The 24,552-nt window shown below is 35.1% G+C and overlaps 13 protein-coding genes and 1 non-coding gene across 14 annotated transcripts; 4 read left to right on the plus strand and 10 right to left on the minus strand.

Moving 5' to 3' along the window:
• Positions 1 to 573: 573 nt before the first annotated feature.
• Positions 574 to 645, minus strand: NDAI0Atrna12E. Its single transcript has one exon. It is a non-coding gene; the product is annotated as a tRNA-Glu (tRNA).
• A 432-nt stretch (positions 646 to 1,077) lies between these two features.
• Positions 1,078 to 1,308, minus strand: NDAI0A08000 (uncharacterized protein; the record flags this gene model as incomplete). The annotated part of the gene is made up of 1 exon (XM_003668149.1): positions 1,078 to 1,308. The coding sequence occupies one exon, from the start codon at positions 1,306 to 1,308 to the stop codon at positions 1,078 to 1,080; it is 231 nt and encodes a 76-aa protein (XP_003668197.1).
• A 1,095-nt stretch (positions 1,309 to 2,403) lies between these two features.
• On the plus strand, positions 2,404 to 3,585 carry MRL1 (Mrl1p; the record flags this gene model as incomplete). Its single annotated transcript, XM_003668150.1, has 1 exon — positions 2,404 to 3,585. The coding sequence occupies one exon, from the start codon at positions 2,404 to 2,406 to the stop codon at positions 3,583 to 3,585; it is 1,182 nt and encodes a 393-aa protein (XP_003668198.1).
• Positions 3,586 to 4,088: 503 nt separating this feature from the next.
• On the plus strand, positions 4,089 to 5,462 carry TEF2 (translation elongation factor EF-1 alpha; the record flags this gene model as incomplete). The annotated part of the gene is made up of 1 exon (XM_003668151.1): positions 4,089 to 5,462. One exon carries the CDS (start codon positions 4,089 to 4,091, stop codon positions 5,460 to 5,462), a length of 1,374 nt encoding a protein of 457 aa, XP_003668199.1.
• A 389-nt stretch (positions 5,463 to 5,851) lies between these two features.
• On the plus strand, positions 5,852 to 6,790 carry MUD1 (Mud1p; the record flags this gene model as incomplete). Its single annotated transcript, XM_003668152.1, has 1 exon — positions 5,852 to 6,790. One exon carries the CDS (start codon positions 5,852 to 5,854, stop codon positions 6,788 to 6,790), a length of 939 nt encoding a protein of 312 aa, XP_003668200.1.
• A 152-nt stretch (positions 6,791 to 6,942) lies between these two features.
• Positions 6,943 to 7,434, minus strand: CBP6 (Cbp6p; the record flags this gene model as incomplete). Its single annotated transcript, XM_003668153.1, has 1 exon — positions 6,943 to 7,434. One exon carries the CDS (start codon positions 7,432 to 7,434, stop codon positions 6,943 to 6,945), a length of 492 nt encoding a protein of 163 aa, XP_003668201.1.
• Positions 7,435 to 7,802: 368 nt separating this feature from the next.
• GRS1 (glycine--tRNA ligase) lies at positions 7,803 to 9,794 on the minus strand (the record flags this gene model as incomplete). The annotated part of the gene is made up of 1 exon (XM_003668154.1): positions 7,803 to 9,794. The coding sequence occupies one exon, from the start codon at positions 9,792 to 9,794 to the stop codon at positions 7,803 to 7,805; it is 1,992 nt and encodes a 663-aa protein (XP_003668202.1).
• Positions 9,795 to 11,190: 1,396 nt separating this feature from the next.
• MRPL36 (mitochondrial 54S ribosomal protein bL31m) lies at positions 11,191 to 11,760 on the minus strand (the record flags this gene model as incomplete). The annotated part of the gene is made up of 1 exon (XM_003668155.1): positions 11,191 to 11,760. The coding sequence occupies one exon, from the start codon at positions 11,758 to 11,760 to the stop codon at positions 11,191 to 11,193; it is 570 nt and encodes a 189-aa protein (XP_003668203.1).
• Positions 11,761 to 12,110: 350 nt separating this feature from the next.
• TFC1 (transcription factor TFIIIC subunit TFC1) lies at positions 12,111 to 14,105 on the minus strand (the record flags this gene model as incomplete). Its single annotated transcript, XM_003668156.1, has 1 exon — positions 12,111 to 14,105. One exon carries the CDS (start codon positions 14,103 to 14,105, stop codon positions 12,111 to 12,113), a length of 1,995 nt encoding a protein of 664 aa, XP_003668204.1.
• Positions 14,106 to 14,723: 618 nt separating this feature from the next.
• Positions 14,724 to 15,956, minus strand: PTC4 (type 2C protein phosphatase PTC4; the record flags this gene model as incomplete). The annotated part of the gene is made up of 1 exon (XM_003668157.1): positions 14,724 to 15,956. One exon carries the CDS (start codon positions 15,954 to 15,956, stop codon positions 14,724 to 14,726), a length of 1,233 nt encoding a protein of 410 aa, XP_003668205.1.
• Positions 15,957 to 16,545: 589 nt separating this feature from the next.
• TPS1 (alpha,alpha-trehalose-phosphate synthase (UDP-forming) TPS1) lies at positions 16,546 to 18,033 on the minus strand (the record flags this gene model as incomplete). The annotated part of the gene is made up of 1 exon (XM_003668158.1): positions 16,546 to 18,033. One exon carries the CDS (start codon positions 18,031 to 18,033, stop codon positions 16,546 to 16,548), a length of 1,488 nt encoding a protein of 495 aa, XP_003668206.1.
• A 969-nt stretch (positions 18,034 to 19,002) lies between these two features.
• On the minus strand, positions 19,003 to 20,520 carry VMA2 (H(+)-transporting V1 sector ATPase subunit B; the record flags this gene model as incomplete). Its single annotated transcript, XM_003668159.1, has 1 exon — positions 19,003 to 20,520. One exon carries the CDS (start codon positions 20,518 to 20,520, stop codon positions 19,003 to 19,005), a length of 1,518 nt encoding a protein of 505 aa, XP_003668207.1.
• Positions 20,521 to 20,899: 379 nt separating this feature from the next.
• On the minus strand, positions 20,900 to 22,171 carry ATG14 (Atg14p; the record flags this gene model as incomplete). Its single annotated transcript, XM_003668160.1, has 1 exon — positions 20,900 to 22,171. One exon carries the CDS (start codon positions 22,169 to 22,171, stop codon positions 20,900 to 20,902), a length of 1,272 nt encoding a protein of 423 aa, XP_003668208.1.
• A 1,154-nt stretch (positions 22,172 to 23,325) lies between these two features.
• NDAI0A08120 (uncharacterized protein) lies at positions 23,326 to 24,387 on the plus strand (the record flags this gene model as incomplete). The annotated part of the gene is made up of 1 exon (XM_003668161.1): positions 23,326 to 24,387. The coding sequence occupies one exon, from the start codon at positions 23,326 to 23,328 to the stop codon at positions 24,385 to 24,387; it is 1,062 nt and encodes a 353-aa protein (XP_003668209.1).
• Between the last annotated feature and the right edge of the window lie 165 nt (positions 24,388 to 24,552).

A 24,552-nucleotide genomic window follows, 5' to 3' on the forward strand; every position in this document is an offset into this window, starting at 1 on the left:
TCCGTCGTTATTGTGTTGCACTTTAGGAAGTTGTAACACCAATACTGTGAAGAGCGTTTTCCATTACCATTAATCGATGACTTATTCAATGACCTTAAAGGTGCTAAGTGGTTTTCCTCTTTAGATTTAATCTCTGGTTAGCACCAAATCCCAGTGGCAGCTAAAGACCGCTTTAAGACTGCTTTTGTAACCCATCAACGTTTCAAATAATTATGAATTCCATTCTAAGAAACTTCATTGGTAAATTTGTGTTGGTTTATTTAGATGACATATTGGTATACTCAGTTACGAAAGAAGAAAATCAGAGACACCGCGAGGTTAGTGTTAGATGCTCCAAGAAATAACCATCTTGCTGCTAAAGAATCCAAACGTTCATCTCTTTTGTTTTCTTCCCTTTCTTCTAATGTTTCTCTGTTCATAATATGTTACTCTGTCTCTCATGTCCTATTCATTTATGTAATACAATGCCTCTGTCCTCCTTCATCTCAAAACCCAAGCATCCCAATTGTGTGCCGTTTCTCATTTTCCGTCATAAAAATATATTACTCATACAAAAAAATAAAAAAATGCAAACTCCGATACGGGGAGTCGAACCCCGGTCTCCACGGTGAAAGCGTGATGTGATAGCCGTTACACTATATCGGATTAATTTACGTGTTATTTATGCTTTGTTAGTGACACCACTAACTAAATGATATCGGAATAAAAATGTCATAATATAGCGCCAAGTGTGCTGATTAGTATCTGCATGTATGTCTTATTTCAAATTTCTTTCCTGCTGAAGTTTTGACTTTGAGGGATTCTTTCCTCCAATGATTACGACCTTCCAAATATGGTTACAAGTAATTATCATTCATCCAGAATCATTTCGTAGTCCATATCTTGTACAACATAAAAAAAAGAAGAAAAAATTACTGTAAAATCCATAACCATTTCTTATTATATAGCTTATACAATTTTATTGTAAATTATATGCCACAAACGGTATATTTAAAACCATCCAAAAACAACTAAGAATAGTCACAAAAGTATATCAAAGCAACCATTAGTAAAATATAAAATGGAATAGTTTCTTATTCACATATTGGCTGGGCATTGACCTCCTTTAGAGCAACCTTGTTCGCATGATGTTCCCTTGTATCTGTGAGCTTCACCACAACTCTCACAATTATGTTCGTGAGTATCTTTAGCACATGGGCAATTAGCGTTACAACCACATGAGGAACCTCCGCAGTTTTTAGAACATTGGCAGGAATCAGAACATGCTGCACAATCGTTGTTGAAATTCAATAATTCTGTAAGACCCATTTTCTATTTTCTTTCTTAGTTTATTTACTATAGCTTGTTCTTTTTAATGTTACGTTTTTCCAAATATATGATTGAAAAGATATCAGAAATGGTACCTTTGTTGATTGTAAAAATCATATCCTTTTATAGCCATTTTGAAATATTGGTTATTGGATATTCTTCTGATAAAAGATCATAATTCTATGGTGTACCTTTCTCCTGTAATTGCATTATGTTCTACGTAATAGGAGTTGCTAGATTCAGTTTTTTTTCTCAAGTTAGTGTGACGCTGAAAGGGTTGACAGAGCATTTCTTATTTTAATAACGTAGTAAACACGCGAATCGCCTACGTAGTTAGCTTAAGAAGTTTCTAAAAAGAGGAGAAAAAGTTGCACCATTTTCTCAAATAAGTAAGAGGATTCAACTTACTATCTATTTAGGTTCTTTAAGCTTCATTCGGATGTTCGGTAGGCGTAGTTGCGCAAAACAGCTATACATTTCAAAAAGTCATAAGGAAGTGCACCGAAACCCCTTATCCTCTCCTATACATAGTTGTTTGGAAACTTTTCATAATAACGCTGATCGAAAGCAATAATAATTGAACCCGTACATATGTTAAATATAATGTGATATAATAATTAACCTATTGAAATTACGTAGGAAAATATGGCCAGACAATCATATTTAGATCGGCTGCAAGATAGTATCCTTTTGTTATTATCCATTATGGGAGATAAAACGGAAATATGAACGAAGTATATATTGAGACGATACAATAAACAATACTTGTCATTACTTGGTAGTTAAGACCAAATGTTCTCCCAACCAAGAAGATGGTATTATCCATATCTTATGAAGTACGTAGTTACTTGGGCCATATTTCCTTCCCGGTTTTCTTTCCATTGTTCTTGGCATGTTCGTTCGTTAGTAGAAGGTGCGTACAGGAACGAAAACATGAAATTCTTAAACCACGAGATCTTGAAATATGTAGCCAAGAAATGAAACACAACAAAACTTGATCCATGGAATTCAACGGTAATAGACAGCAGACCTTATTTCAATACAATCGTTTTTATTAGTACTTTGTATGCGTTTATCTGATCCAATCAATAAAGCATGTTTCTTAATAATATAAGTAGCCAAAAACTGCTGAATACCATACTATTGCTATCGATTTTCCAGATTGGTCTCATTGCTTGTTCACCAAGCAACAAAAATAAAAATGATGGTAATAGTATTAGCCCACCAAGTACAAATCCTGAGAAACCAGATTTATTTTGTGCTGTTATGAACCCAAGTACAGGATCATATATCGATCTTTCTCATCTATCGTCTACACCGAACAAATCCAGGGATAATACAAAAGTACATAAAAACAGCAATGTTAAAAGTAGGAAAGATAAGACAGATACAAGTAAGACAAGATGGTTAGTAAGAGGTTGGGATTATGATACTAATTTCACATTAAGTATATGTTCGAGTCCCGTTACTAAGACTGAAGAAGATCAATTGAGTAATTTAACAGGTGGGTATTATATTGATCAAAAAGATTCTTCTAAATTAATTTCGATTGGTAATTTTGCAACTGAACCCAAAATTATGGGACCACCGAATAATAAGAAATTGACTTTGAAATATGAGAATGGATCTATGTGTCCTAACGGAAGGGATAAGAAAGCAACTTTATTGAATTTCGTTTGTGATAGAGATATTTCAACAAAGGCTCAAATTTCTTACATTGGGAGTTTGGCTGATTGTTCTTATTTTTTCGAAGTTCGTAGTATTTATGCATGTCCGACGTCGAATAAGGAAAATGAGGTTAATGTTGTTGGAATTTTCTTTGGGATATTCTTTGTTTTCTTTTTAGTCGAATTGGGCAGAAGATGGTTGAATAAAAAGACTACACGTGGTAATAACACCAGTTATTCAAGGTATCAAGATTTGGGATCATCAGATAATCAAATTGATTCAACAGTGAACCTATATCCAAGATGGGCGCAAGGGGGTAGTAATATATCACCATGGATGAAACCATTTGTTGGTGTCAAGAATTTAATTGTTAGGATTGCCTCTAGAGGTACAAGAGATCGACATTTGTCAAATATTCCTGGGACCACATTCTCACGGTATCCAATTAGACTAAGATCCACCTCTGATATTAGTAATGGTACATCATTTTTCCGTGACATGGAAGCTCAAAATGATATGCTTGATAGTATTGCTATCCCTGATGGACTGTCAAATTCCAATTCCAATTCCAATTCAGAGACTGCATCAGCTTTAAATTCTCATACTTAAGAAAAAGTGACTGCACTACATAGATTCAGCATCCGTACATTATCGTATATCTTCTATAACTTTACAACCCAGACATTTCGTTTCACATTAGCTTCTTATTTTCAGAGCTCCTCAGAAATTGTATTTACATAAACAGCGATGCCTCAGGGTAACCCCCGCTTGGGCCCCCCGAATAGAAAATTTTTTCTTTCCTCTTCCTCTTTACAGCCAGAACAGGTCCAAAATTCCTTTCCCCCTTCGAAGTGTAGCGAGAGAAGAGTTTTTCCCTCCTACACAGGTAACAACAACACGTATATATATCCAAGTTAATAGATATTCCCAGATTATGAAGTTAATAAGTTTCTTCACCGGTTTCTTCAATTTCTTTTATCCTTAGCCTCTTTTTATATATTATTTTCAAACTCCTTTCTATATTTCTTTCACATATATTTTTTATTTGTTAGTCTTTCTCTTTCTTTTCCAATAAAAGATCAGCATTAAAACCAACAGCATATATATTAAAAATGGGTAAGGCTAAGTCTCACGTTAACGTTGTCGTTATTGGTCACGTCGATTCCGGTAAGTCTACTACCACCGGTCACTTGATTTACAAGTGTGGTGGTATTGACAAGAGAACTATTGAAAAGTTCGAAAAGGAAGCCGCTGAATTAGGTAAGGGTTCTTTCAAGTACGCTTGGGTTTTAGATAAATTAAAGGCTGAAAGAGAAAGAGGTATCACCATTGATATCGCTTTATGGAAGTTCGAAACTCCAAAGTACGAAGTTACCGTTATTGATGCTCCAGGTCACAGAGATTTCATCAAGAATATGATTACTGGTACTTCTCAAGCTGATTGTGCTATTTTGATTATTGCTGGTGGTGTCGGTGAATTCGAAGCCGGTATTTCCAAGGATGGTCAAACCAGAGAACACGCTTTGTTAGCTTTCACCTTAGGTGTTAGACAATTAATTGTCGCTGTTAACAAGATGGATTCCGTTAACTGGTCCGAAGCTAGATTCCAAGAAATTTGCAAGGAAACCGCTAACTTCATCAAGAAGGTTGGTTACAACCCAAAGACTGTTCCATTCGTCCCAATCTCTGGTTGGAACGGTGACAACATGATTGAACCAACCACCAATGCTCCATGGTACAAGGGTTGGGAAAAGGAAACCAAGAGTGGTGTCGTTAAGGGTAAGACCTTATTAGAAGCCATTGATGCTATTGAACCACCAAACAGACCAACTGACAAGCCATTGAGATTGCCATTACAAGATGTTTACAAGATTGGTGGTATTGGTACGGTGCCAGTCGGTAGAGTTGAAACTGGTGTTATCAAGCCAGGTATGGTTGTCACTTTTGCCCCAGCTGGTGTCACCACTGAAGTCAAGTCCGTTGAAATGCATCACGAACAATTAGAACAAGGTGTTCCAGGTGACAACGTTGGTTTCAATGTTAAGAATGTTTCCGTTAAGGAAATCAGAAGAGGTAACGTCTGTGGTGACTCTAAGAACGATCCACCAAAGGGTGCTGAATCTTTCAACGCTACTGTTATCGTTTTGAACCATCCAGGTCAAATCTCTGCTGGTTACTCTCCAGTTTTGGATTGTCACACTGCTCACATTGCTTGTAAGTTCGATGAATTATTGGAAAAGAACGACAGAAGATCTGGTAAGAAATTAGAAGACTCTCCAAAGTTCTTGAAGTCCGGTGATGCTGCTTTGGTTAAATTCGTTCCATCTAAGCCAATGTGTGTTGAAGCTTTCGCTGACTACCCACCATTAGGTAGATTCGCTGTCAGAGATATGAGACAAACTGTCGCTGTCGGTGTTATCAAGTCTGTTGTCAAGTCTGACAAGGCTGGTAAGGTCACCAAGGCTGCTCAAAAGGCTGCTAAATAATAAGTATATTAATTCTTTCTTTTACTCTCTAGTTAATTATTGTATTTAATCCCTTATTTTTTAGTTATTTTAGTTCGATTTAATCAAAATCAATTTACCATCAATATTAGTTTTCAAAAGTGTTCATTCTTTTTCTATATAGTTTATTATACGCAGTTTTCATTTCTGCAAGTTTGAGTTTTATTGCTTTTCAATTAATTGTAAAATATAAAGAGAAAATTTGTGATAAATAGATTGAAAAGGATCATTCTTTTATGCACATTGATAACTTTATAGAACATCGTTTTGATATCTTCAGTTAAGATACCTTATTTGTACTAAAGCAAAAGAAGACCACACATAACAAAGGATTATTCATTACAAGAAAAGAAAAACAAGGTGAGAAGAAGATGGGGCCACCTAAGATAGAAAAGAAATCGACACGCACGTTGTATTTAAAGAATCTTCCAAGAAGGCCTAAAAATAAAGAAAACTATACAAAATTACTTCTGAAACATATTAATCCCTCCAATAAATTCGTTAATAATCCATCACTACAACTTCCGACCAATACACTTCCAAAGGACCAATTTGATGTTGAATCCATCGATGAAAAAACAGGTATTGTATCGGTATCTAAATCGAATGCCAAAACGTTAAATAGCCAATGCTTTATAACATTTACTACAGTCGAAAAAGCATCACAATTCAAAGAGGATTTCGATAACAAGTTACTTATAAACGGTAGTAAGATTGACATTGGATTTTCAAAGAAGGATTCTTTTTTAGGATTGTGTTTAAAGGATCGTACCAAGTTTCAACTTGCTCTAAAAAACAGAAATACCAAGAAAGCGTTGTTGGCTAATGATGAGTTACTACGAAGGCATAAATTGAAAAGAACATTAAGACGATTAAGACGTCGTTTGAGAGTCAAAGGTAAAACTGAAGAACAAATATATGATATTGTAAAGAACCTGGAAGCAGAAAGAACTACTAAGACTCGAATTTTGGAGAACAAAGATGAGAAGAAGAAAACTAAAGCATCAAAAGCTTCCATTGATAAAAGTTCTACAATGCAGAAAACTAAGCTTGCAATAAAAGAAGCTAGTACATCCCAGAATCCACCAAACAAAGTTCTGTTGGTACAACATTTACCTTCAGATGTTTCTGAAGAAGATGTCGCAGAATTATTCACATCTGAGGGATTTGTTGAGGTTAGACTGATTAGGGTCAGGAATCTGGCCTTTGTAGAATATAATACCATTGGACAAGCAAGTGCCACTAAAAAGAAGCTTTCGGACATTTTTAATTGGAAAGGCAAAGAAATCACGATAGGATTTGCCAAGTGAGGATCATAGCCTACTGTGTATTATATTCTAGATGATTATGCATCACGTAATTCGAATAGAATAGATGTATTTTTCCTATTTATTATATACATGGGTTTTGTTCTTATAGAATATATTAGTTTAAGTGAAATGAACCGAAACCTATTAACAAATCATTTCCCAAAGATGACTGTTCTTGCTGCACTCAATAGGGTCTCCTTTTTCTTTCCTTGTAATTCATCCATTATTCTCTGGTAATAAGTTGGGTTCCCTGCTGGTTTGTATAATTTGTCACCAAGTTTATAATAGTTCTTATATTTATTACTTACAAGGTTGTTCATTGAATTAATTTGTTCCTGTATACTCTGTTCGTCAAAGTGATCTTTTTGTAATGCATTCTTCATTTTTTTGATAAGGTCTTTCTGTAAAGCCAGAGAAGTTGGATTACTACTAATTAAATTCTTAATATCTTCAACAGATGGGTTTTTGGAATTTTTTATAGAGTTATCATTTGAATTATTTACATTAGCACCAGCAATCTGTTGAAACCTTTTCGTTTGTATATCTTTAAAGGATGCCAAATGTTTTATACGATCCTCTGGGAACTCCTGTAGGATCTTGATGATTTGTTTAGCACCATCCTTTACAGCTTGTGACTTCGACATATTGAAGCAAAATATTTTAAATCTGTAATTGTCTTTTATTCTTCAGTTCTACTTGGTCTATCTATATCTTAATCGAAGTCCACTGTTGGGTTTTACATGCTATGCTTAGGTTCTTTAAGAGGAGTCGATAAATCCTAAGGGTTTATTTCAAATATTTTGAACATTTACGAAACTTTAAACCGTAAGCGCCCTCAAGTCTAAATGGCAGCTATGAACAAGAAAACAAACTTATACATTAACAAAGAAGCCCTAGCTAGATTGCTATTATTGATGTACTATTTAAATATGTATATTATTTCTGATTTTTTTCTTTATTATATAAGAAATTATATTATGGTATTTTACAAATTATTATTTAAGCAAAATATTTATTCATTATCATTTTCTGTTTGGGAAACGAATGGTTTCAAGTTCTTAGTACCTTCATCCCAAGAGACACCGTTGTAAGTAATATCACGGATAGCCTTGATAATTTCTTCAATTGAGCCCCTAACTTGTTTGGTAGAATCTCTTTCTCTCAAGGTAACAGAATTATCCCTAACAGATTCGAAATCAATGGTGACACCGAATGGAGTACCTAATTCATCATTACGAGCATATCTCTTACCGATGGAAACACCTGAATCATCGACTTTGAATGGAATTTGTTCCTTTCTTAGAATCTTGGAGACCTCCTTAGTGACAGGTTGTAAATCTTTGTGGTTAGATAATGGAACCAACAAAACTTTACTTGGGGCAACTAATGGTGGGAAAGATAAGACACCTCTAGCAGCATCTTCGGGTCTGTTCCAATATGAATGTTCGAATACAGAGTAAATGATACGACCAATACCGAAGGAAGGTTCAATGACATTTGGAACATATTCTCTAACGTGTTCTACCTTGGTTCTCTTCTCAATAGTAATGAATTTGTCGTCTAATTCTGCAGCACCTTCAACACCTTCAACTTCAATAACGATCTTACCGTTCCTCTTCAATTCTTCAGATTTAGCTTCTAATTCCTCTTGAGATAAGTTCAATAAGAAAGCTTCAACCTTTGGAGCATCCTTTCTGAATTTTGGACCGAATAATTTCTTAGTCAAATCAATTTCCCATTTGGTAACTTCAATTGGGGTGTCTAATTTTTGTCTAACAACCATCTTTTCCTTAGTCTTTTTAGAATGAACGGTCAAATCATAAGCAGATCTATCAGCACAACCAACACATTCAATCCAACCATAAGAAGTTTGTAATTCACCATCCCAGCAGTCAGCAGCATAATGAGCCATCTCATTAGCCATATGTTGACGGAATCTTAACTTAGTCTTGTCAACACCGATTTTAATTAAGAATAAATAAATTCTAGCAATGAAATAACCTAAAGTTTCGTTGTCAACCATTTTACTATTGACAGCTTCACCGACAGTTGTAACTATTGGTTCAGTCTTACCAGCTTCTTGAACGTCACGAGGTAAGAAAGCTAATTTAATATCTTTAACTTCATCGAATTTTGGATGAGACTTATCTAGGGGATCGACGAAATGTTCAATTTCAGCCATTAAAAATTCACGAACTCTTAATAACCCAGCTCTTGGAGAAATTTCATTTCTGAATGATTTACCAATAGAAGCTGAAGCGAATGGAGTTTTACTGTTGTTGAATTCTAATAATTTGTTGAAGTTTAAGAATTGACCTTGAGCAGTTTCTGGTCTCAAGTAACCCTTTAATTGACCGGATGGACCAATGGCAGTTTCAAACATCAAGTTAAAAGCCTTTGGTGGTTCTAATGGTTCACCAGTAACTGGGTTACCAATATCGTATTTAACCATTAATTCACCTAATTGTTCACCAGAGTAACCATCAATCTTGGCTAAAACAGATTCATATTCTTCCACTACATCATCATCTAATTTAATTGCTTTGATTTGCTTGACTTTCTTCTTTCTCTTTTTCTTATCAGCATCAACCTCAGCATTGGCATCTTCCACTATACCTCTAGCTTCTTTGTCACCTTTCAAACGAGCTTCAAGGACTTCTTCTACCAAATGATCAGCTCTAAAGATTTCACCTGTTTTCAAATCTCTACACATCCAATCAGAAAACTTATCAACATGACCCGAAGTTTTCAAGACTTCATAAGGAGTCAACATAGTACAATCGACTTCCAACATATCTTCCTCTAAGATGAAATGTTTCCTCCAAGCATCGACAACATTAGCTTGGAAGGCACAACCTGGAGGACCATAATCATAAAGACCAGAGACACCCCCGTATGAGTCGAAAGCAGGAGCATAGAAGAATCTACCTCTCAAGATGGATTCTAATTGTTCTCTATTGAATACGGATGCAGCTCTATTTTTTTGAACTTCTTCTACACTCATCTTGACGATTTTAGCGGATATCTTTCTTGTAGAATAAAACCGTTTTAGGAATGAATTGGCAACCCACGTTTTGGAAAGGAATATTATATATAAATAAATGAACTTGAAGTTAAAAAAATACAAGGTAAATTGAAAAAACTTACCTCTAACTATGGAATATATAATAAGAAGGTAATTGACTACGTAATCGTTTGATTCATGACTACTTACCGGCAGTATTTGTCACTATTATTTCTAAATTTTCCAAATATCATCATCGAAATTTCCTCGAGAAAAATTTTACCAGAGTGCATTACCCGGGGGCAAAGGTTTTGCCAATATTATCTCTATCAACTAAATGGCAACAAAATATGACAGTAAATGTGAATTGTGACAGTAATTGGTGTTTTCGGGGAGGATAGAAGAGAATCTAACAGCTGTATCCATTCCTCTTGCTAGCGTAATTAAGTAACTTTACAAGAAGTTGTTTCTAGGGTAATATCTATTTAAAAGTTTTATTATTTACATCTACCTGTGTTTAAGATTGTCAACTTTCTCCACAATCTGTTTCTCAGTTTAAATGAAAGTATGTATTACAATTGAACTTACACTAAATGATTGTTAATGAGGACTTTCTGTTTAGAGTCCTGCAGAGTATTATAGGATCTCAAGGGGGAATATCCATTGTTTTTTGGAGCTTATATGTAAAAAACAAGTACGATTTTTAACATTCTATTACTTCGAAAATGAACTATCATACGTTTCTATCCCTCTATAGTCAGTTTAAGCCCTGATTTCTTTACATTCTCTTGTGATCTATAATTTACATGCCTACACAAACATTATTAAGTAGTTTACATATTTTTTATCAAGTTTTGTTTACTTTTAGTATTTTTTATTTAGGTTAAGGTTCCTGAACTGAAAGGAATTAAAATTAAAAAATAAATATCAAAATATAAATAAAATTCTGAGTTGTGAGTCTAATTTAGTTACTATAAATCATACCTAGTTTTTTCTAGAGTTGAGGATAAGTGAGTATTTGCAGATTACTATCTGTACTTCTTATTGATAGTAGAACTCGAAACTGAGGGGTGATTCAGAGAAAGTAAATCAGCCTTCTCTCCCAAAAACCTCATGAGAAGCTAAAAAGGGACAAATGACACCTTCAATTCTTTCTTAATCGGTCTCGTTAAGGCATAATAACAGTTAACTCTAAGGTCAGAGTTATTCCTTTAGGGTTTCTTTTGTTTTAGTTTATCATCTTTCAAATACTTGAAAAAAAAAGAACGATATGTTTATTCTAAAAGCAAAAAACTGAGGTTCTTTAACATGTCAAGATATATATTCTTTATTTAAATCTTGAACATTGTTAAACATATTTACAGGCCATATAACGTTACTTATTCGAAATTGGGGACTATTTCTTCTTTGTCTTCTTTTTCGAAGCCAATCTACCTGTTTTAACTTGTGTACTACTATCATCCAAAATAGATAGATAATCATCAACTGCGAAGTCTGTAACAATATCTCCTTCTACTTCTACTTCCGTACGCTCTGTTATTGATTTATTTGCTGCCTTCTTGTCAGTTGACGATTTTTCTACGTCTTTCTCTTGTTCCTCGGTTGCTTTCTTACCTGATTCGTCCTCTGCTGTGAAAATAGAACTATACCTTTGTTTAAATCTATCCATACTACCCCCAGCATTAGCATCCACAACAATAAGATCACTTCTACTTTGATTCCATAATGGATTATTCCTTTGGTCTTGAATTAGTCGAAGCTCTTCCTTAGGGAATTGAGATTTTCGACGTATAACACTACCATCACTAAGTTCTACCATTACATCAAATTGATGATATATTGCTGGTCTTGCATGACCCACCCGGATCTTCCTTAGGGGTCTTCTTGGTAATGATATCTTAGTTGGACCTTGATAAGCTCCCGTGCTTGCACATCTTTTCGCTATTAGCGGTTTTAGAAAGTTCATGATATATTTGAATATGGAGGTTAACCTAGCAATGAATAAATTGATAGATAGATATACACAAGCTGATCTAATATTTCTTTTTGGTGAGCCTACAATCTATCCTATCAACCAAGCTTTCCCTTTAACTTATCTGCCTATTTTTCATACTCGTTCTTATATTTCTCTTATCAAAAAATTATTGATGTACCGTGAAAGTTCCGTCCATATGTCTATATATATAAATGACAAAGATATATAGACGAGTCCATAAAGAAAAGAACTGCTAGCAGGAAGGCATAAAGATTTTCAAAATACATTATACGTGCATCATAAATACCCTTACAAAGTTAATGTCGATTTTACTACATTTTTCATAAATCTTGGGACAATTTTTCTTCTGGAACTAAGCCGTTTAAGTTCGTATATAATTTCTTCGCCAACTCAGGATCAAATTTGGAAACATGCTTCATAACATCTTGGAAAGTCGCATTCGTAATATCAAAATCATCAATAATATTATCACCCTCCTCCTCCTCTTCTTCATCATCCTCTTCTTTGGGAGGTTTACCCTTTTCCGTTTCCTGCGTTATACTAACGTTTTCCTCAATTGCTTCTTCTTCGTCTTCCAATACAACGTCGTCAGTTTCACCTGTAGCAACTCCATTATCATCATTTTCTTCCTCCTCGTCAGGCGTCGTATCTTTGTTATTTGGTCCATTGTCGGAATCATCCATAGTAACATCTCCATCAGCATCCGTCGATTGCTTCTCGGTTCCTTCTTGCCCTGGGATCAGAGATTCCTTTACGAACTTCATTGCCTTAAAGTATTTTAATTTATATTGGTTGAATTCATGATTACCTTGCACTAAGCAACCCAATTCATATTTAACAATTCTTCTAATCTTAACTAAGTCTAACTCAGTAAACCAACCGGTCAATTCGCTTGGTTCAGTCAAGAGTTTAGCATTCTTGTACACCTCAGCAATGTTTGGTTCACCAATCAAAAGATCAATTTGCAACATTAAATACCATGGTACTTGAGTACCATCAAACCTAAATCTAGAATCAATATCACCTTCTACATTTGATTCAAAACACAAGGGAGGCGGGCTAGGTACATTTTTCTTCACTGATGGATTTGATAATAATTTCCTTTCAATTTTAAAATATTCAGTTTGATATTTCCCATATTCTGGAGAGGTCCTTGGATCAATACCTAGTTTAATATACGTGTTCCTCCAGGGACCCATGGAAAATCTATAGGAAACTAATGCGAGTGCAATTTTCAAAGTATGATGAATCTCCTTAGGAATGAGACCATCTATGTGTCTCTTAACCCAGATGGGTCTTTTTTCGAATAATTTATTCAAAATGGAGAGACATTCCTTTAATGATTGGTAAAATCCTGAATCTGATTTTGTCCCCGGATACACTTGAGTTTCTTGTGCAATTTTATAATCCTTTTGTAATGATTCGTGTGGTTCTATAGGGATCTTCGCGATTGGGCCGATATCATGAAGAAATAATTGATAATTCTTAATGTAACTTTTTTTGACTTCAGAATCACCATTGGATTTCTTCGTTGCTAACGGATTACCCTTGTATTTGTATAAAAATGGATATCCAACCATGGAAAATTTAGGTGGGGGCGGTAATTGGAAGTCTGAATTCGAACTCAAATTAGTTCGATCTATAATTAAGTTATTAATATTTTCATATGGTCTTGAATCCATGTTCGGTACAGATTTGACGAAATTTTGAAGACTAGACCAATCCAAAGTACCAAAACTATCATTGAATTCCTTTGCAGATGATACATTATCTAATCTATATTGGAAATCGGACATTTCTCTAAATCTAATCGTGTTATCGACAATGGAGACCGGTGTTACCTTGTAATCATTCGGATCTAATGACGCAATAGATGCTTGGATATCTCCATTATGTTTCGAAAGAGTTCCCTTAGGCATGGATATTTTTAATATGATAGAATCATCACGGAAGGGGACTCGTTTCCCCGTAATTGGATGTTCGTTGAAGAAAATGTCTGCATGACGTTCATTTTTGCCTGTATTTAGATACAATTCAAGCCCTTTTTGAGTTTCCACTGTACCTGGCTCTTTGAATGCCTCTTTGACCTTCGAAAGACCTCCGCACATATCTATGGCCTTGTGTATACTGGATGATTTAGAGGTAACATTTAAGGGTAATTCCAAACTGGGTATCCTTGGTATATCTAAAGTATATTCCTTAGCCATCGCCGTGGTTGACTCATCATTTTGTTGATCAGAAGCGTTAGTATTCTCTAGAGATTCACTGAGGACGACCCCGTATGTGTTATTCTCATTGTTATTCGTGTCCTCCATTTTTATCTCCAAATTGTTAAATATAAATGATCAATCTATCTCTCTCCCTCTGCTGGATGGTTGATTTTCAGTAGTGCTCTTCTTTATCTTCCTTGACCTTCCTATTTACATCTCAGAATTATTTGTTTATCCTAGATAGACATTTGTTGATGGCGACGCTAAACCTAAACGCTAACACAGTATATTCGGAATGTCAACTCATCAGTGATAGTGAAGGAAGAGGAAATGGATTATGAATAGAAAAGGATTTGTTCGATCATATATCATTCGTGTTTAAATAAATTCGTGTTAAATAGTCTTTTTATATAACGTACAGATTAGCCATTAAATAAGATTGAAAGCATAATGTAGAAGTTGAGATTGTATCACGAAGAGATTACTGGAACATGAATGATCTAAAAAATAATCTATATTAGGATGTGTATTTCATTAATAAAATACTTATTACAATGGATCAGGCTTGCCTTAAATAACAATTTGATGGACCCATACTAACTCCTGGGCTAATGGTGCTGTTCGATTAACTGCATACTATACTATTTCTTTTTTGCAAGAAAATTATACCGATTTGCATTCCACCAAGATCGGTATTAAAACCATATCGACCATAACAAGTTACTATACTAATCCCTTTTCTCTCTCTAGACGTATCCTCATCTTAGTATACCAATCTGATAATGATTCACCCGATTTATTCAATACTACTATTATTACAGTCATATTATCGAAGCCGATTCCTGTGTTGCTATCAGCTTGACCAATACCATGATCTAGAACCTTGGTAACAATTCCGTCTAATTTAACACCTGCAGATAAGTGATATTTAACGAATTTACACAATTGTTTGTTATTGTAAACATCCCATATACCATCACAAGCAAGTATTAGGAATTCGTCCCTCTTATAGTCAATCTTATGCATCAATACGTCTGGTTCTACAGTAACTTGGGATTCTTGTGCAGGTGTCCCATTTCTGTTACCATTATGCAAATTATTATTACCATTAGTATTATTATTATTGCCACTTGTAATTCGATGTAATTTAGATTTATTTTTCCCAGAAGTATATGGGACACCTCTTTTGAATTGGAAGTCTCCAAAAGCTCTACTTAATGCAAGTACACCACCAACTCTACCAAGTGAAACTGTGCCACCATTATCATTTATACGTAATAATTCCCCGATATGTTGGGGTTTATGATCAAATGACATGGTTTTAACACCATTATTCTTCGATGATAATATACATCTTGAATCACCACAATTCACTGTATAAATGTATTCTCCATTTATGATAACAGACACGATAGCAGTAGAACCACATGAATTATTCCCAAAATACCTATATAATTCATTATCTTGTAGCATAAACGCATCTTTCAGAATTTGTGTAATTAAACCTTGTAACGTTCTAAAACACCTCTGATGTTTCCTCTTAACATTTTTAGAATCTGCTTGTGAATCAAGATGTACATCTTTAAACGCACCATACTTATGATTCTCAAAACTATACGCAATCCATTTAGCTAACCCATTCTTCGGATCAGATCCACCTCCACTGATGAAATTAGAACAATCTTCACCACCATGCCCATCAAACACGCCAAATACACTTAGTGATAATTTCTCAGTGATCAATTTGAAAGGGTTATAGAATCGTACATGTAGGATATCATCCTCGTTGAGTACTAAATGAGCATCTTCTTGAGTTAATCTATAACCTTGCATGGTACCTTCACAATTATAGAATCGAGGCACTAAGTTTGATAATTGGTTTGACGAGACACGATGTTGGTAATCATTGTAAGTTATTGATTTCTCTGTTAACGGATGAGAAAGTAACTGACCCATTTTTCGAATTTTTATTCGTTTTTGATTCTTGGTTGGTATGTCGAATGTTGTTTCGAGCTCGACGATGGTTCTGATTTGTTAACTGTCTTCTTCCCTGTTGCGTTGTATTACTAGGATGCGCAGATGATTTTCTCAATTATATGTCTTGTAATAGAATACTTGATATTCCGAATATATAGTTTCAATGATCTTGACTATATTCCTTGGCCTTATCTTCGTCTTATGATCTGCCTCTTCCACGTCAGCTTCCACCCTTTCTTAAACTCTACCGGAAGAAGTAAAGTCAAGTCAAGTAAGACGGGCCTTTGTTAGGCAGTTTCCCCGAAGACAAGAAGAGGAACCAAGACAAGACAAGACAAGACAAGACAAGACCAGAGAGGAATGTACACTGTGAAAGCGTGAAGAGCCGTTATTAGCAATGTAAAGAGTGCCAGTACTCTACGTGTCAGGAACGAATACATAAGGTTTTGGATTGAACGACGGTAGGGCTTAGCTTTATGAATGCATTGATGGATTCGTTTATAAGTTTGCTATTTATCTGTTACCTACTTTATTAGTTAATGATATATGTACATTTCTTTCCCCCGGTCTAATATATTGCTGCTTTTGGCTTATTGCTCTTGTTGAGGTTATTACCATCTGAGGAAGATGTACCGTTGACAAGTTCATAGACAAAATGTTCACCCCAATATGCAGAAGTATATTTAGAAATATACTTGTATAGTTTCTCCCAATTTGCGGCCTTCTTCTCATCTGCAATGGTCAACGCATTATGTATGGTTTCTGCTAATTCATCTGTATTCCATGGATTGACTATCATGGCACCATTTAAAGATTGTGCTGCACCTGCAAACTCACTTAAAATTAGAGAACCTTTCTTTTCTTCTTGACATGCAATGTATTCATACGAGACTAAATTCATCCCATCTCTTGTCGAGGACACAAGACAAACATCACTTACTGCATATAGAGAAATCAATTCTTCAAATGGAATACTCTTATGCATAAAATGGATAGGAACAAATTCCACTGTTCCAAATTGTCCATTAATTCTGCCAACTAATTCATTAACCACACTTCTTAAATATTGATATTCTTCCACATCACCACGACTTGGAACGGCTAATTGTACCAGGACTACTTTACCAATCCATTCTGGATGTTCATTGAGGAAAACTTCCATAGAATGTAATTTTTGTGGAACACCCTTGATATAATCTAATCTATCTACACCAACAATAATTTTACAACCTTTAAATTTCTTTTTTAGATCTTGAATCCTTTGAATAACTTCCTTTTTCTTTAGACCTTGAGTAAATTTATCTACATCAATACCAATGGGGAAAGCAGCAACATTAACGAAATTACCCTCATATTCTACACCATTAGGTAACGTATTTACATTTAATACTCTTTGTACAGCAGAAAGGAAATGCCTTGCATAATCGTAAGTATGGAACCCAACTAAGTCACAACTTAAGACACCTCTCAAAATTTCTTGTCTAACAGGTAAGATTCTATAAATTTCACTTGATGGGAATGGAGTATGTAAAAACCATCCTAATTTAATATTCATCAATTGTTTTGCATTAATCCATTTTTTCAACATTTGAGGTAATAACATCAAATGATAATCATGGACCCACACAACATCATCTTCTTTCAAAGTTTGACAAATAACATCACAAAACATCCTATTAGCTTCATTATAAGCTAACCATGCACTTTCATCAAAAGTAATTTCACCAGGATGATAATGGAACAAAGGCCACAGAATAGAATTACTAAACCCATTATAATGCAAATCAGCAATCTCATCACTCATAAACACAGGAATCGCATTGAATTTTTGCAATAGATCTCTCTTAACTTTTGCTTGATCTTCGACTGGGATTTCTAAACCTGGCCATCCAAACCATTGGAAACTGGACGTCTTTTTAAGACCTTGTAGCCCAGTCACGAGACCACCGGAGGACATTTTATAGTCATATTGACCTGTCTCTTCATTTTTGGTGATGGTTACTGGTAGTCGATTAGATACGACGATAATGTTTCCCTCTGTCTTTTGTTGTGTCATTTTTTTCTCTTGTAGTTGAGAATCTAAAGTTATTTTTTGTTGGTCTTAGAGAAATACGCAGATAGAGTTAAACCCTTTTACTCAACCTAAATATCAAGATTAAAGGGTCAAGGTTACTTATATAGTCGAGCCCGATCCTGTTCAGGTCATAACAGAATGAGGGGGCATATGGAAAGATATGTACTTCGAAAAGAAAGGGGACAAAAAAATGATACGATATTGACACTTTCCCCCACCAGTTCATCCATCTACGTACCTACGCTTCGAGATGTTGATGGTATAATCGATTGTTGATTTCAGGGGTGTTTCTTGAACATAAGGATTTCCCCCCCATGATATGACATCTGTCTGTGAGACCCTCTACGTAAGACCCTCTGAGGCTCCATTACGTATTTGAAGCGCTGCGGCGGCCCAACTCCGCCGGGAGAACCCCCCTCCTGCCTAGATTGGCCTGGACTGGCCATGAAATGCTCTCGGGAGGTCCCCGTGTTGGCTAGGCTGGGCGGGCGCGGGTTGTACCGAGGAAGAGGGGACAGTCTGACAGGTTCCCCTTTGTGAATGGTAGAGGTGAAGGAGAGGCAAGGACGTAAACGTCATTCAATTGCTCAAAAATGACATGATTATTCTTCAAATTGTTCCTTATTTGAGAACCGGAAGTAAGCAAGTATGTACGGCAAATGACACAGGTATAGTTTACGTATTTATTATTATTGCGTACGTCGGTTTTATCGAGGGACTCTTAGCTACTACTGTATCTTACGTTATAATTTGGTCTCCATGAATATATTAGGACAAGTCTTTGTAAGCTAAGGGAGTTGTTGCTATATATATATATATATAGAAGTTAAAAAAAAGCTTATTATTAATGACATTGTTTCTTTATTTTTTGAGTTTATGAGTTACTAGATATATATGTTTGGAAAATAATGGTATATAAAAACGAGATCTTATCTCTTAGGTTGTTACGTTTCATTTAGATGGTCTAGAATCTGGATCTTCTTCGTCATCTTCATCTTCATCTCTTGCTCTATCATAGAATTCATCAAGAACCTTTGGAGAAATTCTATTCAACATTTCCTTTGGATAAATTCTTAATAAACTCCAAGCTTGATCCAAACTTTCAAAAACTGTTCTATTTTCATAAGCACCTTGAGAAATAAATGTCTTTTCGAATTTTTCTAAAAATTCTAATGATAACTTATCTTCAATAGATAACGCTTCTTCACCAACGACTGCCTTCATTGCAGCAGCATCTCTACCAATAGCATATTTAGCATATAATTGATTAGAAACATCACCATGATCCTTCCTTGTCATACCTTCACCAATGGCTGATTTCATTAATCTACTCAAAGATGGTAAAACATTAATTGGTGGATAGACACCCTTATTATGTAATTGACGATCAACTGAAATTTGACCCTCAGTAATATAACCTGTCAAATCAGGAATTGGATGTGTAATATCATCATTTGGCATGGTCAAAATTGGAATTTGTGTAATGGACCCATTACGTCCTTCCACTCTCCCGGCTCTTTCATAAATTGTAGATAAATCTGTATACATATAACCTGGGTAACCTCTTCTACCTGGAACTTCTTCTCTTGCTGCAGAAACTTCTCTTAACGCATCAGCATATGATGACATATCTGTCAAAATGGTCAAGACATGACGATCTGTTTGATAAGCTAAATATTCTGCCGTAGTTAAAGCTAATCTTGGTGTAATAATTCTTTCAATAGTTGGATCATTAGCCAAATTTAAAAATAATGATGTTCTCTCTAAGGATCCATTTTCTTCAAAATCTTGTTTGAAAAATCTAGCAGTTTCTAAATTGACACCCATAGCGGCAAAAACAATAGAGAAATTTTCTTCATGGCCATCATGAACATCCTTTGTTGGTCTAACTAACCCAGCTTGTCTACAAATTTGTGCAGCAATTTCATTATGAGGCAACCCAGATGCGGAAAAGATTGGAATCTTTTGACCTCTGGCGATAGAATTCATAGTATCAATAGCTGAAATACCAGTAGAAATCATTTCTTCCGGATATATACGAGCATAAGGATTAATAGGAGACCCATTAATATCCAAATAATCCTCAGCGAAAACTTTTGGACCGTTATCAATTGGTCTACCTGACCCATCGAAAATTCTACCTAAAGTATCTTCAGAGACAGGAATTTTCAAATTCTCACCAGTAAATTCCACAGTGGTCTTCTTAACATCAATACCAGAAGTACCTTCAAACACTTGAACAATGGCTCTATCACCTCTAACTTCTAGAACTTGACCTTGTCTAATGGATCCGTCTGGTAATGTTAAGTTGACAATTTCGTTGTAACGTGGGAATTTGACTTTTTCTAAGATGACTAGGGGCCCATTCACACCATTGACCGTGTTATAATTTAATCTTGGTTTGATTTTGAAACCTTGTTCCACGGCTTTCTTGTTTATGTCGAATAATTCCTTATCAGATAAAACCATCTTTCCTCTTGTCGTATTTGTTATTGTATTGTATATGTCTCTATCCAATTAGACAATTGAGATATAATAGTTTTTCCTAATCTATAATTCAATATAATTTATATACAGTACATAACCTTCAAGAATGCATCGCATCAAATACTGTTGTGGTTGGTTGCTGTTACTGTTGCTTTACGAAATGAAAAATGTACGTAGAGTATACCAAGGGCTGCTTAATGGGAAATTTCCGAAATGATAAATTTAAAGGCGGTACTTGTTGCACATAAAAACTATAAGGAGGGTTACCCCTTCTAAGCTCGGACTTCTCTTAATATATAGATAGAATCCGAATATTATTACATAGATTATAAGAAGCGAAGCTGAATCGAATATATATAACTTATCCAACGACGAACCATCGATCATGGCTTTCATTCTTTCCTGTCTTGTGATTGTTGTTGCATTTAGTGCCAAGCGCGTTCTCAACGTGCTTGTTATTCTTGCCCTTTCTAGTCTTGGTATAACTGTCCCCCTCATAGAGACTCAAGTTCAACATCTCTGCAACAATATCATATATTTTTGTAAATGTCCACTGGTTGCTATCATCAGCATTATATAATTGGCCATGTTTGGGAGCATGTCTATATACTGTTTTGCAAGATGACGCTGGAGGACGATGTTGTTGTACTGGTACAGGCGGTGGCGGCGTCGATGAATCACTTGGTCTTTGGATCGTGATCTGTTGTCTTGTTGCCATGTTATAAAATAACGAGTCCGTATCATACTGGTCTAATAACCAATTTAAGTTTAGCTGGCCATAAAAGTCATTCCTCTTTTCATTGTTTGAGGACATTAAGTGGAGCTGTCGGCAAGTTTCTAGAACGTTTATGAGTAGCTTCGTTTGTTTTTCTACTATATCTATGGATTCTTCTTGATAATCAGTTAGTAACGATGATTGGAAGATAGATTCATCAAAAGGTAACTTCGAATTTATGAGTTTTGATAATATTCCAATATAGTGAGACATTTTAGCAATTGAATCAATTGCTACCATTCTCGGTATCTTATGGAAACTCTTCATTGAAATTATTGGTTCGAAGGAAATGGAATAAGGTACCAAATGAGTGTCACTTCTCTTCTTGATCATGAACCAATCCGTCAATTGATTAATTTGACTAATACGCTTAGTTTCCACCAACTTTTCCAATTGTGTCAATTCCCTTTTCAACTCATCCCTCTCATGTAATAAAGCGGCATCAATATGTGTATCTATGTTTATCGTAGATGCCATACTATATGAATTTTTCAATTCTACTTGTAATTCAGCTATTTTCGTTCTCTTATCATCCAATCTTTTATTCATTTGTTCAATCCTAAATTTAATCCTATTATTTCTTTTCTGCTCCTTGAAGTGTTGTAATTTCTTCAATTTGTCACGCAAGATAAGCCCAGCTTGAAGTTCATTCTCTCCATCAATTTTCATATCATGTGAATTGCTCGTTTCATTAGTTGCAAAATTTAAAACCTCATTGACTTTATCTTTAATCCTTGCATTCTGTTGCTTCAATAATATCAGCTTTAAATGTAATTTCAATAACAAGTTGGGACTTGTGTTCATACAATTGCCACAATATAATCGTTTTCTTTCACTAAGACATACAGAACATTGCATAATTTAAATCAAAAAAAAAGGCAGTTGACTCATATGGGGGTAAGTATATGTTCGAGAAGTTATACGACAAATTGAAAGGGACGGTCCTTCCATATTAGACTCCTTTCTTCTTCTCTTTTTTAAAGTTAATTTCATGTCTAAGTATACTTTAGCTTAGCAATACTCTTCCTTATTTTTTGAAGTTTTCCATAATGTGAAATAGGGTTGGGAAGAAACTAGGGGTATAACTTTGTTTCCAACATGTATCTAACCCTGACAATAAATGAACCTATCTTGTCCCAAACCTAACCACTTAAGATGTTCGTCAGAAGAAGAAACTTTATTATATGGGTACACCTAAAAATAGTGCATAGCAAGATTCAAAAATCAAGTTTACCTTGGGGCTCTTACTTGTTTGGCAAGTGGAAATTTATTGGGAATGTGTCAAACAGATTTTCGAAAAAGGCATTTGTGTGTCGTCATAGTATACAAGAATATCTTTTCTGATATTAAAGGTGAAAACATTTTACGAAGCGATTACCTTCTTAACTACTCGACTGTATGAAAATTCACTCGAGGTTTTTTATTTGATACTTGTATGAAGATTGGAGCAAAAAACATAGAAAATAAAGATTGGAAGGATATTTTGGCATTGTTGTTCATTTCTTCACTGTCTGTCACAGCTACATATAACCGCGCACGCGTAAGAGTTACGCAGCGTAATGTGTCCGCATATACTGAGTGAAGATTATGGAGCTCGGCGGCTAATACGCAGATTGCAGTAATAGAAATAACACCCCATAACCATAATAGTGTACGGATGTCTTCCATACTATATTATTCATTTTAAATAGTCAAAAAAGATTCTTTGACGTGATTAAATGATGAAAGATGGAATGGGTTTACAATATTCTGAAGAAAAGTTAACGGCAAGAACCGTACTTTGTGTAAAGTCTTTGACTGCTACCCTTAAAGTATACTCTCCGAGTTCTTCCTTCGAGAAAGGCTACTTTATGAAAGGGAGGTAATTATTGTCTTACGTAAATTATCAATTTGGCTGTCTTTCTTTTATATTTCTTCCTTTTTCCGTAATCTATTAAACTTTCAGAAACAGAAGTTAAGAGTATTCTTATTCACAGTCACTCATCAACTAAACAAACTGAAGAAAATAAAAAATGCATTACCTGGTGTTTTTCATTACTTTGTCTCAAGTTTTCCAATGGGTCACTTTCGGTTTGGCATTGCCATTGAATTCTTCTTTTGCGTCTCCAGTAAATGATATTACCATTGTCTCCAATATGACAGTGGTCGATGACATTTTGTATGCTCAATTACATAGGAAAATACTAAGAGTCGACCTATCACCTAATTTAACTCAGACTCAAAAAGAAATGTTAAAGACTCTTCTCTCTATCACAGGTGGTCATAATTTCCTTAAAGGAGATACCATGACAGAAGTGGTTGCAAAAATTATTAACGAAGCTGAAAAGAATGTTGTAAGAGCCAGTCGTAAATTTTCAGAAGGCTGGAATCTTCCTATGGGTGCTCTTACCTTATTGGCCAACTCTACGGAATTAATGAATGAAGTAATCAAGGTACAAAGAGCATTCACATATTCTCCAAAACTCCGTAAGGATGGTTTCAAGAATTTTTTAAAACATAAATTATTGTTTGGACCAATATTGAAAAGGGTCCATGATGACGTAATGACAAACCTTAAATACAACAGATGGAAATTGTTTTACGCTAGAAAAGAATATGGGATATTTAGAAGTGAGACAAGGGTTTTTAAGAAAACATTTCGCGGCTTAATTTGGATTGAATCTATTTTCCAGGAACTTTCACCATTGGTAGATAAGTTGGTTGAAAAAGGTATTATCCCAGAGCTCACAGAGTTGAATCAAAAGGACTACGATAGGCTTTCTCTTTTAGGTAGAATGCCTACTGAAGAAGAAAAAGAAATATTAGCAGAGAGTCTAGGAAATATTGTAGGGCAATCAGAGGTAGAGGGTAAAATCCATGCAAGTGCAGATGAAAGAGAAGTCTTTTTCTGGATTCTGTATGGTATAACTATTGCATGGACTTTCTTTTGGTTTTCCCTTAAGTGTGCTTCACTACAAGGTTGCGTAACAGTTGTAGTGTTCTTAACTGTTTTCCATTTTCTGGTTCTTCTTATTGTCACTGATACTGCTGCTACAACTTTAGCCGCTTTCGAGGAGGCCGGTGTTTTATATTGAATGTTCAAAAGCAAAAATACATACGCCTTTCTATTTCTATTTTGCGTACTCCATACCAAGTCCTCTAAAAAATTAATATTCAAAAGCACCCCAACTCGTCCAAGGGCCGTATCTCGATTATCATTTCAGAATGGTATTCTCTATAGGCTTGTACATTTTTTTATC

The sequence above is a fragment of the Naumovozyma dairenensis genome, chromosome 1 (assembly GCF_000227115.2).
Source record: "Naumovozyma dairenensis CBS 421 chromosome 1, complete genome".
NCBI lineage: Eukaryota > Fungi > Ascomycota > Saccharomycetes > Saccharomycetales > Saccharomycetaceae > Naumovozyma > Naumovozyma dairenensis.